We start from the raw sequence: 13346 nt of genomic DNA, 5'->3' as shown, positions 1-13346 counted from the left end.
CGTTGTAATACCCATGTCATTATACATATTTGTGTCATCATAAACCACATATGCCAGAATACACACACACACACACAGACACATTTTATGTATAAAATATGTTTTATATTAATGTTAGTTATATATAATTGCTAACATATTATATTATATTATATTATATTATATTATATTATATTATATTATATTATATTATATTATGTTTTTTGGGGGACATTCCATAGACGTAATGGTTTTTATACTGTACAAACTGTATATTCTCTCCCCCTACACTAACCCTACCCTAAACCTACCCATCACAGAAAACTGTCTGCTATTTTAGATTTTCAAAAAAGAACATTCTGTATGATTTATAAGCTTGTTTACTCATGGGGACCAAAATAAAATGTCCCCACATGGTCAAAATTTACAGGTATTACTTTACTTGTGGGGATATTTGGACACTACCCCTACCCCTAAACCTACCCATCACAGGAAACTGTGCACATTTTTACTTTCTCAAAAAAGTCATTGTGTATGATTTAAGCCTTTTGAAAAATGGGGACATGTCCTCATAAGTCACCCTCTCCTTGTAATACCTATGTCATACCCATGTCATTATACAAATTTGTGTACAGATATGTCACAAAAACATGCACACACACACGCACACACACACACACACTCACACACACACATTGTTGGGTTTCCATGTTTTTTGGGGGGACATTCCATAGACGTAATTTTTTTTATACTGTACAAACTGTATATTCTCTTCCCCTACACTAAGTATGTTTTACTCTCAGAAAAAATTCTTGCTATTTTAGATTTTCAAAAAAGAACATTTTGTATTATTTATAGGCTTGTTTCCTCATGGGACCAAAAAATTGTCCCCACAAGGTCAAAATTTACATGTACTATACTTGTATACATTACGTAGGAATTACCAGGACACACACACACACACACATACACACATACACACACACACACACACACTTTATCTATAAAATATATTTATTTTAAAATATATTTTATATTAATGTTAGTTTTATATATATATATATATATATATATATATATATATATATATATATATATATATATATATATATATAAAATTGTGCTATTATATATTATATTAATAATATATAATAGCATATATATATTATATTATATTATATTATATTATATTATATTATATTATATTATATTATATTATATTATATTATATAGCTGGCCCTAATAGGCCACGTCCACTTTGCATTCACTAAAAACTCCATTTCCCAGAATGCCCTACTGTCCTCCACCCCCAGTCCAGCCGGTGTATTTGGATACAAAGTCAGCCTCAGGAGCTGACAGCCCGGTCCATGGAATAGATCGTCTTTCTCACAGATAAAGGAAGCGGTGGCAGAAACGATTCGAGTGAGATGGACGACGGACCGACTATCTGACCCAGCTGGGAGAAAGATTAAAAGAGCATCCTTCAGTGGAATTCGATGATGTGTAGGGAATATTTCAGCATTATGATACGCCCATGCGACGAGCTGTATGGATGTTGTGATGTACAGTGAGCGATCCAAGCAACCCTAAACATACATCTGAATTCAGAAAACCGGTTGTTTTGGGCTGGAAGGACGCAGGGATACTTTCTCACTGATCTCTGGATTACAAGAAATATTGTGGAAGAATCTAGAAAGGAACTAGGTGGCTATTATTATTATTATTGGTGTTATTATTATTATTATTATTATTATTATTATTATTGTAAAGATGGTGGACACATTTTGTGTTGGCTTTTATTTGGGCAACATAAACGCATTCTTGAGAATTTCGTCGCCTAATCGCTACGACCTGGATAAAAGTCATCTTTATGCAAGCCATCTGCATCACTCTCATTCTTCATAAAATTATCTCAATTATCGCTGTATCATAATAATAATCCAATACCAAGCCGAAGTTCCGCTTAAGATTGTTAAACATTTCAATTTATATACGCATCTGACATGAATCAACTGCTCGATGACAATAAAAATATCTACAGTTGAAATGACAATCATGGAAAACGAGGACGAAATGATCGAAATAAGCACTTGCACATGCGCTTCATAGAAATAACCCAAACTGACAGTCGCTTTTGTTTATGACTTGGATTAAAATGCAAACAGTAGACGTGTAGTAGCTATAGCAACGTTTATTGATGAAATATTAATATGCATTTCCAAATATTCAAAACGCTAAATGGCTAGAATACATTATGTATGTCGACTAAAGGCTCTGCCATCTCTCTGTTGTGATTCTCATCTTAAAATGGACGCGCGCTTTCCTTAAAGGCTATTTAGAGACTTGAACTCTCTTATAGCGTTCGCGATGTACCGGATTTGCACGAGACAAGAGAAACGTGAAGTGAATATTACGAATGTGCAAATTATTGTGGATGTTTTGAGATCGCGAGCTGGCGCATCCCTGTGAGCCTATCAGAGCTGAATGTCCGAAGATGCCTTAAGCCTGCGCATGCATGTGTTTAAGGCTATTAATATTCATTAACATCCATTGCAAAGAGCAACATCGATGTGCATTTACAAATATGAGAGTTTTACATGGATTAGAGGTTAGGACAACATTCCAGTGCAAGCTATTTAGATGGAATTTAACCCCTACTAGATCATGATATGTGATGTAGGGCAAATTATCAGAAGACCCATCTAGTTTTTGTTTTATCCTCTAGTAGCTAATATTCTTTTAGTTAAGGATTCTGCTGTTACAAGGAGACTATCCAAGGCCTTCAAAGATTCTTCTAATGGAAAAGCCCAATGCTGTCTGTCAAGGAACCAAAAAGAAAACATTCTCACGTCTTGATGGACTGGGTATTCTCACCTAATCTCGAGGACTTGAGAAAAACTACTCTTCATCCTAGTCATATTAGAGCTGTAAGCACACATTGACTGACTACAATGGCTCTATAAATGTTAAGACACATGCAAAGTGTGCTCTGGACAATCCAAGTAACCGGTGAGGACATTGAAGGGGCAGCCCAGCAGAAGCTTTACTCGTTCATTTCTTCCCTCATTAAGAAGGCCTGCACTCAGTAGATGGGCTCTGCATGGATATTGTGCGCAAGTTGACAGAGGGCCTCCTCCAGCTTTTGAGACCTCATCGCTGACCTGTGCACTCAGTGATGGACCCATATACAAGACTGAGTGGAGTAGGAGCTGGAGGTGGTGGCAGTGCTGCCCCACTACCTTGCACCAACATTGGAGGTTCCTGTGGACCCCCAGTTCCCCCTGTGCTCCCAGCAAGTGCAAATTCAATACCCTGCTTGACACACAACAGCAGCAGCCGGAACTCCTCTACTCTTCCATCCTCAGTGGGATCCCCAGATTCCCATCTTCCCCATCATCATGAAGGCATTAACACTTACTGGACAGCTGTCTTTGATTATGAGGCTACAGCGGACGAGGAGCTAACCTTGCGACGTGGCGACCTATTGGAGGTGCTCTCCAAGGACTCCAAAGTGTCTGGAGATGAGGGCTGGTGGACTGGAAAGATCCAAGACAAGGTGGGCATATTCCCTAGTAATTATGTGACCCGACGGGATGCCAGCTATCCAGCATTGCCTCCGGGAGGTCTGGTCGGTGGGGAGTCACCACTAGAGATTGATTTCTCAGAGCTGTGTTTGGAGGAAGTGATCGGTGCCGGCGGCTTTGGAAAGGTGTATAGGGGTGTGTGGCGAGATGAGGAAGTGGCTGTTAAAGCGGCTCGTCAGGACCCAGATGAGGACATCAGTGCCACAGCAGAGAACGTGAGGCAGGAGGCCAGACTCTTCTGGATGCTCCGACACCGCAACATCATCGCTCTCCGAGGTGTTTGCCTGCGGGAGCCAAATCTTTGCCTGGTTATGGAATATGCCCGTGGTGGAGCACTTAACCGGGCACTTGCTGGGAAAAAGGTGCCTCCTCGGGTACTGGTGAACTGGGCAGTGCAGGTTGCGACTGGAATGGACTACTTGCACAACCAGACTTTTGTGCCAATCATCCATCGAGACCTCAAATCCAGTAACAGTGAGTAACGCTTCTTTATTGTTCTCTGTCAAAATAAATGTGCTAAATTGTACCTTGTCACTGGGTCAGCACCCTTAAAGGGACAACTTATGTTACCCTTATGTTACTTAGGGTTGGGCGATGTCTACCAAATTGGCATCAGACGATGTCTACAGTGAAACATCGTGATGGATGATGACATTGGGACAGGAGGGAGGGGGCTTCATCTTCACTCAACTTCCATTGGAATGAATTAAAAACGCTCCCTCTGCTCCGTGCCAGTAGACACGCACTGTTAATGTGGCACGTGTCTGAAGAAAGAGGGAACGCGCATGGAGTTGAAAGGGCTTGAGTGAAGCTTGTTTGGCTTTAGATAAAACTATTAGAGGATATTGCGCTGAAATATCATTACCACAAACGAGTGCTTGTGGTGTAGTGTTTTGAAATGCTGCTCACTTCAACTAAAAACAATAAAATGGTGCTACCGTTCTGTCTCGGAGGCCGGGTAGAAACATCCCAGGGTCCGGATGCGGACCGCGGTCCACCATTTGAATATTCGCCATTGCTCAGCATCGTGATGTCTGTCAGCCATCGTCTATCGCCCCAACCCTATTGTTACTACTATGAACAATTTAGAGGTAAATAAGGTATAAAGATGTCCCTTTGAGGGTACTTTCCTTGTGACAAGCTGTTGTACCCCTAAAGGTACAAACCAAACCATATTCATATGCAATAACATATTGATAAGGAGTAAATGCCTTTGGGTGACTTCTGATATGTCAGATACAGTCCCCAAAACTGATCCTCAAATTATCCTCAAATTTATCCTTAATTGGAATAGCCCAAAAATCATGGGTTTGGCACTGATGGAGTGACTGTAGTGAACAGACAAAAGGAATAGATGTTGTGTATGGACTTGGAAACATTGTTTTGTTTTTTTGCGTACAGCCTCTTGACGTTGCATTGCTTTCTCTTCTTAAGGCAAGCTGCTCTGCTCTGGAAAACGCTGGGCTATTTTTGGTCCTTTGTGCTATTTGCTGCTAAGCGCAGTTAGAGTTGTTGTGGGCAGAAAGAAGAGAGTAGCTGAATGGATGAGTATATGGATGCATTTTGGAAAATGAACACTGCACACCCGATACTAAGGGTTTTTGCAGTAGCTTGACAGACACTCTAGAAAAGATTTAGCAAAGTCTGCTAATCCCTGTCCTTGTCAAATCCACGAAAACAGTCATCCCAGTGCTGCTCCCTCTCTCAGCAATGGGATGCTTGTTTACCTTGCCCCTGTAGACACAGGAGGGGTAAAAGCATTAGCTGTCAGAGTTTAAAGTTTCACTGCTTCTCATTATCCAGGGGCTCTGAGCTCAGGTATCCTCTTCAAACTGTAGGCGTACTTGGAGATTGGCACAGCTGCTGTGGCAACAGAGGCGGATTCCAAGCCCTCCAGCCTCTTCCCAGCTTCCCTCTATTGCACCCTAGACATCCCCCTCCCCCACAGTACAGCGGGATTGTGTGCATGGTATAGTGTCCCCTTTAGTGCACCAGTAATTCCATTCCTTTACTAGCATTGGTGTTTGTCACAAAATGTAGTAACCCTCATAATTGGTGTATAAATCAATTGGCTTTGTAAATATATTATATTAGAGCAATGATACGAGAAGTCAGGGACAAAGGCTTTTATATTAGCATACCAAAATGACTGTAATAGCTGCCTCTCTCTCACGTTGCCTGGAAGGCTAATTTGAACATACTTGGTTCGCTGGTTGCCAGTGCCTCTGAATAACTAGGATAATCTGATTAATGTGACCTCCTTTAAAGTGATGTCACTCCGTGTGTGTGAGTTGATAGGCTGGAGTCATTGGTCAGTTCATGTTGTTAACTGAGCTCACGCTGGACTTCAGTTACCTTTATCAAAGAATGGCCCACACTCTGGGAAAACAAAAGAGAAATAGGGATCAATTGTAAGTGTGACTCAGCTGAGAGTAATGCTAAACCCCTGATCACCTTCCCCTGACACACTCCTCAGGCAGGTCTTTCCTGGAACACAGGAATGGCTAATGGCTAATGCACACCATTCTGGTGCAATCAAATAGTCATGGCACACATTTTTTCACTCTTAATAAAGCCAATTTATATCCTTGCACTCAACTTTAATATTATGTTAATAAAATAAAGACATACTGATATTAAAGGCTGTGATAGACTGATATATTACTCAGACACATTAATCAGATTATATTTGACAATTTTGAGATTATCAGCATCAGCCAGTAGCTGGTCATTCCAACCTAAGCCCCTTTCACACAGAGCGTTGATCCCAGACAATTGCCATAAAATTGCTAGAATGCCTTCTGTGTGAATGCAAACACATCCCGGGATTGATCCAGGATGGGGGACCTAGTAATATTGCCGGGATCAGCCCCCGAACGTACCCTGCAAGACCAATCGCGTAAGGGGTGTTTTGTAGTGATGACGCTGAAGTTGAGATCGTTTGCCGGCTTAGTGGAATGGTATGCAATGCGCTAGTTTATGATCAAATCAGAAAAAAAATGCACAAGTGTGGTTTCTCGAGAGAGAAATCGCAGATCATAAGCAAACTTAAGACAACGCGGAGACATTACACGTCACATCCTGATGTCATGTGTCTTTACGGGATGGGTGTGAACTCACACACAGATTCCAAACGATCCCAGGACAAATCCTGGGACACATTATCAGTGTATTTTCCAGAATATCTGTGTGAAAGGAGCTATAGTGTCACTTTAAAAATGCAATGTCAGCTGATAGCTTCTGGATTTTTTGCGTTTGAATTCACAAATTGAGGCAAATGTTATTTGTCATCATTAAATTGTATTTTATATAATTATTTGAAAGAAATTAATACTTTCTTCAGCAAAGATGCATTAAATAGATCAAAAGAGAGATTAAAGTTTCTTTAATTGTTACAAAAAAATCAAATAAATGCTGTTCTTTCGAACTTTTCATTCAAATATTCCTATAAAAATGTTTCTTGAGCACAAAATCAGCATTTTTGAATGATTTCTGAAGGATCATGTGACATTGAAGACTGGAGTAATGATGCTGATTCAGCTTTGCCACCTCATGAATAGATTATTTTTTAAACTATATTAAAATAGAATTATATATATATATATATATATATATATATATATATATATATATATATATATATATATATATATATATATATATATATATGTGTGTGTTTTTTACTGTATGTTGAATAGTGACCACCATGCCTTCTAGATATCAATATCATTATTGGGCATTAAAACCCATATAGATTGATTACTAGTTATAGATTACTAACTAGTTAAGGTTACTAGTTTACCATGCCTCTTTAATGACAGGACACGTTTACATACTCCACCGTGGATGTAAAAGTGCAGTACTGCATTTTTACGGCCCTAACCCATCCCTTAACAACAGTTGTACATATGCACACCTAAAATTTATATACAGGCTACTCGGGTTGTGTTTGTTTTGGACTTCTGATTTCCTGACTTTGTAATATTCACCTCAGTGAGGCAGGGCTTTGTACTTGATGACTACATTTCAGTTATTGGCCGTGTGATGTCTATACCATCTTAGCAGGTGAATTGCTTGTAAAGGTGTAAAGGAAGACTTTTCAAATAGTGTTTACTAGCAGTTGTAGAGAAAATGAATCAGGGAGATATGTCAGGGCAAGAGAATGGCTGAGAACACAGCAAAATAGCAACAATGACCCCTTTATCGCACGCCCAAGACAGAGATGGCTCGACAATGACAGGAGTCACTCGCCTGGCTAGAGAAGGGGAGTGTGGATATGAGAAAATGAGTGTCTGGACCTTGCATGAGAGTTCAGATGGATACAAGGGACAGGGGGAAAGACTAAAGGATGTGTATGAATATATTTGTGGCTACATGTTTGTATGTTCTGGAAAAGCCTCAGGGTCTTGGCGGGTCAGTGGTGGGTTATAAGCACCAGGGTCAGCGGGGTACAGGGTAGAGTGACTCATTTGTCACAAATGACAGATGAATTGCTGTAGTTATATGTCTTTCTAATTTTCCTGTTGCTCAATTTGTAGAGCATGGCACAAGGTCATGGGGTCAATTCTTATAGAACACACATAAGAAATACACCATTTTAAGTCTCGTTAGAACATCTGCCAAATGCATAGCCTAAATGCACTTGCACATGACATTACATCACAAATGTACTTATCTAACTGTGACTAAAATGTGTGATAGCACTTTATTTAACAGTCCTGTTCCCCATGTACATACTGTGTACTTATTATAGTAATTGCAATAACTGGGTAATAATTAGGTACTAACCCTGAACTTACCCCTAAACCTGAGCGTAACCCATGTAAACACTAACCCATGTAGTTACCTTATATTACCCAGTACTTTCTTTGGTAAGTACACTGTAAGTACACGTACGTGCATGTACTTTAAAATAAAGTGCAACCAAATGTGTTATACTGGTATTTTAGTATGTCACAAGCAGTGTTGGGGAAAGATACTATTAAAAGTAATGCGTTACAACATTGTTACTTTCTAAAAAAAAAAAAAAAAAGTAACTAATTGCGCTACTTAGTTACATTTTATGAAAAGTTACATTACTTCTGCATTACTTTTTCTCACTTGGGCTGGGCTTTCTTGCTTGTTTTTTTAATAACAAAAAAAGTTTTGGCAAATGTAAAGGCCTTTTCACACCAAAAGTGAAATAAATAAGCCTCAGACAGAAGAAAATGCAAATTTACGCCTTTTAGCTGTGCTGCCATTCTGGATTGCAGAAGAATAGGACGCAGGAGAAGAAAGCAATTTCGGCAATAAAAAAATGAACAAATGTGATCTTTATCTAAAATTATTTTTGTTTATTAGTATAGTTGAATTGAATTATTGAAGGTCAGCAGCAAAAGCATTGGTTAATAAAGTGAGATTAAGTACATAAAGTATATGTATTATTTAACATATTTTTAATTATTGCAGTTTTACGTAATATTCTGAGTTTGTATTTTACTGTTTTTATTCATTTTGAGGAATACTGTCAGTCAATAAATGTCAAACTTTTGGTACTTATTTGAAAAAGTAACTCAGATATTTTGTTGTAAATTTAAATGTAATGCATTACTTTACTAGTTACTTGAAAAAGTAATCGGATTACGTAACCCACGTTACTTGCAATGCGTTACCCCCAACACTGGTTACAAGGTTACTGTTTTTACTACTTCTCTCACAAAGACTCAGTATTCATAAGTTTTGCTTTTTGGGCTACAAAAAGCTTTTACAAAAGAAGCCTGACAGTTTCACAATGCCACTCTCCTGCCTTTATGACAATACCCTGCATTCATGCGACACACAAATGTCACCCACAATTTTAGGTGTTCCATTAATAAGTAATAGGATACATTCCTTTCCCACAGATTAGAATGAGTCAGACGGGGATGGTGGTAAAAGTGGGGCCATGGACTTTTTGCATTGTTTGCACTCCGGTTAGTGACCATGAGTCATTATTCCGGCCCTTTATGTGTTAAAAACTATGCACCGATACCATTTTTAGAGGTTGAGTTCGAGAAGCGATACCTGTATTTATAGGAAAGCCATCATTTTCAAGTACAGTACATTGTAACTGATGATTTAGGTGTAGCATGTTGCTTTTTTAAATGATTTATATGTATTACAAAGTATTGGGTAAGAGTTTGTTATTTTTACTGCCCTTGGGTTATCAGAAGCTTTAAAGGTTGATGTGACCCATTGACTTCCATAGTATTTTTTTCCATACTATGGAAGTCAGTGGTTCCCATCAACTGTTTGGTTACCCATATTCTTCAAAATATCTTCTTTTGTGTTCAGCAGAAGAAAGAAATTCATACAGGTTTGGAACAACTTGAGGATGAGTAAATGATGACAGAATTTTCATTTTGGAAAAGTGCTTCCTGCGGTTTTCCACCAAAATAAAAGCTTGATGGCTTGATTATAATTGTATATTTTTAAATTGATTTTTATTTTACAATGAAAGATCACATTATAATAACAATTATTATTTTGTAGTCATATTGATAATTTATAATAAACTTTTTGGCCAAATTGTGCAACACACATAGCAACAATCACAATTTTTTATCATATTCCCCAAATTGTGCGGCTCTATGTAGAGGATTACTCTTTAATTCTGTTACACTAACTGTTCTTTTATTATTTGCATTAAATTTCACATGCAGCTTTGTTTTGATTGCACCCCCTGTCATATAGAGGACGAGCAAGCAGACATCAATCGATTGTGTGCGGCAGAGTGCTTTTTCCTATGTGTCCTCACTCTCAAGTAGTGTTGGGAAGTCTGTACATCATTTTTCTTTTTTATTGTAACATCCAATGAAGCAATTCAGTCCAATTAATTGAATTTCCCAGCATTACTTGAGAGACAGGACGTTCTAGGAAAGTGTGCTCGATACATTCACTCCTCGTATCTGTCTCTGCAAGCACTCGCTGCACTCAAAAGCAGCTCTATGCAGGCGTGAATATTGGTAATGAATTTATGTCATACACATCGTTAATTGTGAAATATGTCCAATCTGCTGACATTTTGTTCAGCTTCTGGTGTTTTTGTTTGCAACAAACATTGCACTTACACTGCGTGGTGTCAGTGAAGCCATATTAAAGTCTATTTTTCTGTTATTGATCTCATTTTTTTAAATTTGTGTAGCTTCTGATCTTGTAGATTTTTGGTTAAAGCGTCAGATGTCTCTCTGGTGACATAAGCCAGACTTCTCCAGTCGTATCGTAGTCCAAGTAAACCAATCTGCCTCCATCCAATCAACAACATCTAATAAAACCAAGACCTGTCCTATATTTTTTTTGTTTTCAATAATCCATTTCACTTGAATGTGCATCACAATCAGAGGAAAATATCTGTCGCTACTTCTGTTACATTGTGATTTTAAACACTGTGAACTATAGCAAAGCTCTAAAGGGTGCCATGCATGATTCGGAATATATATTTATATTGTGCATTGATAGTGTTGGGAAATAAATTAGCTTTTGTCAAATTAATATGTAATTTCAGACTATTTACTATTGATTTACTCTTTAAAATAGGCTTCATCCAATACAAAGCAAGCCGTCATACTCTTTGCAAGAGCAGGGTCGGCTCATATCTGAAACGTCTCCGTTTTGGTGGGAACTTGGGCATCTGTAGTACAGGTGTGTTTAGAGACTGTGCATTGGTCATCATTGCATGTGTGAGTGAGAGTGAAGAACTAATGTAGGTCAGTGTCTTTCTTAGTTTAAACTTTGACACAGTTTAAATGCAAGCCAGATAGCAAATACACACAGTATCTGCCACAGAAATCAATAAAGAGACAATAAAAAGTAGGCCTGGCGGTCTTGGTTAATGAACTGAAGACCGTAGCACTCATATGACAGAGTAAAAGTGTTCTAGTTAATACATAACCAGACACATTTTTTGCAGGCATGAGAATTTCGTAGTTGTTTTCTATTCAAAGAGTCCAAGGTTTGCCTCAGAACTCATGTGACACAAAGCAAAGAAGACACACAAAGTGCTTATCCACACCCAAACTGAGCATACACTATAATGCATCACACACAGACATTTACTATGGACTGCAGCATCACAGGATCAATTATCAAAGCAAGACCTGCCCACACAGCTAATATACACACATTTACACTTACAGAAGTGCCTACAGGTTTTATGGCACGGACAGTACCACACATCAAGTGACACAAAGAATAGAGCATGTCGTGGATATTGTGGGAAAGACACAGAGTGTGTAGTGTTGTAGTCTGCATATCCTTGTAATGCACACTGAACAATACATGCAAATGTGATAACACAGGCAGCTACTATACTGTAGCTCTGTACACAGAACACACTGGCATGGTCGAGTGCCTCAGATCTTGGGCACAATGCCCATGGGTGGCCTGCTTTTCTGCCATCTTACAGTGCCATAGAGGTCAGAGGAGTATTGTTGGATCACTGAAAGCAGGGCAGACGGGAGCAGGGGGAGCAAGGCAGAGCCTCCCCTGGACTAGAACAGGTTGTATTAGAGTGTCCTGTAAACAGATCATTACACAGCAGCCGTGTTTTCATTAACCAATCCCTTGAGGTCAAATGGTTTATTGTCTCAGAGGATGTTAGGTGAAATCATCTTTGTAGCTTAGGTGAATTAAAAAGGTATTTTACTTCTGGCAAAAATGGGCTTTTAATAAAACTTGGCTGCACTGTAAAACCGAAGAGTGAAATGAATTAAATGAAATGAGTTTGTTTCACTCAAATAACAATGAAAGTTCATTGTACTTAATAGAAAAATGTTGTGGGAATGCAAAATTTAATTGTAGTAAGCTGAACTTAATATGATTGAGTTGAGTTGCAGCAGATTTCTAATTCCCAGCATTCTTTGTGTCAGACTGTTTAAATAAATGTTAAAAATAAGTGTTGTTTTGTGTGTTTTTGCACAAGGTTAACATAGGGAGACATAAGTTAGTGTTCAATGTTGTGTTAAGTTGGGATTCTGTTCTGTTCTGTTAGTTTTGTAGGGTCACCATTGTGGTGAAGAGTAGAGCCTGTAGTTAGGATGAGGATGGGCTGCACATACACTATGTGATTGTTAATTAGAGACACCTGTGCACCACACTGGCCTTGCTCCGCTTCCATGGCTCTCAGCCCCGCCCCACTTGTCACAAAAAAAATTTTTTTAAGTTCTACTAACTTAAAAAATGAGTTAGTTTACTTAAATGTTTTGAGGTAATAAGTTTTCTCAAATGTTTTGAGTTTTACAGTGTGCCTATGTGGTAGAAAGGTTTCTTTTTTTTTTTTTTTTTAAATCGGTGCTTCCTGACTAGAGAAAACAGAAAAAAGGCTGTTGTATTTCCTTTTGCCAAATAGGTAGGCAAACTTCAACACCCATAATGCACTGGGCATGTTGCCGTCCAAGGCCACTCCCACCAGTCTGCTATTGGATACGCTTACCAGAGTAAAATACAACCATGCTTTAGTAGGAAATACTTCTTGGCAAACTTTTAGTCTGCATTGCATTGTTCCCGGGTGCAAGAATTCAAAGAGTAAACATTTAGTGTGTGTGAGTGAGTTACTTTCGGTTTCCAGTGAAGAATCCAGAGAGTTGTAGGCAGCGGCTAAAAGCTGCAAAAAATTGTTAATACGCACATCGCAACATCGCAATGGAAAATCTGAGCAACCTCTGTGTTTGTAGTCAGCATTTCAAATGGGATGATCAAAAATACAGTGTTTTAGGCCAAACAGAGGGGGAAAAAATGAAAGAAACTGTCAGTTCCACCCAACCGCCT

General features: G+C 38.7%; 1 protein-coding gene across 2 annotated transcripts in view; it reads left to right on the top strand.

The window, feature by feature from the left end:
* Positions 1 to 1300: 1300 nt before the first annotated feature.
* map3k10 (mitogen-activated protein kinase kinase kinase 10) overlaps positions 1301 to 13346 on the top strand; it is a 37962-nt gene continuing 25916 nt past the window's right edge. For both annotated transcript variants that reach the window (XM_048168503.1, XM_048168505.1), the window contains exon 1: positions 1301 to 4037. In XM_048168503.1, coding sequence (XP_048024460.1) covers positions 3155 to 4037 — 883 coding nt within the window. In that variant the 5' untranslated portion in view covers positions 1301 to 3154. The remainder of the gene's footprint in view (positions 4038 to 13346) is intronic.

Source organism: Megalobrama amblycephala, linkage group LG19 (assembly GCF_018812025.1).
Source record: "Megalobrama amblycephala isolate DHTTF-2021 linkage group LG19, ASM1881202v1, whole genome shotgun sequence".
NCBI lineage: Eukaryota > Metazoa > Chordata > Actinopteri > Cypriniformes > Xenocyprididae > Megalobrama > Megalobrama amblycephala.
The sequence above is the reverse complement of the archived record's forward strand: the minus strand, read 5'-3'. Positions and strand labels throughout refer to the sequence as shown.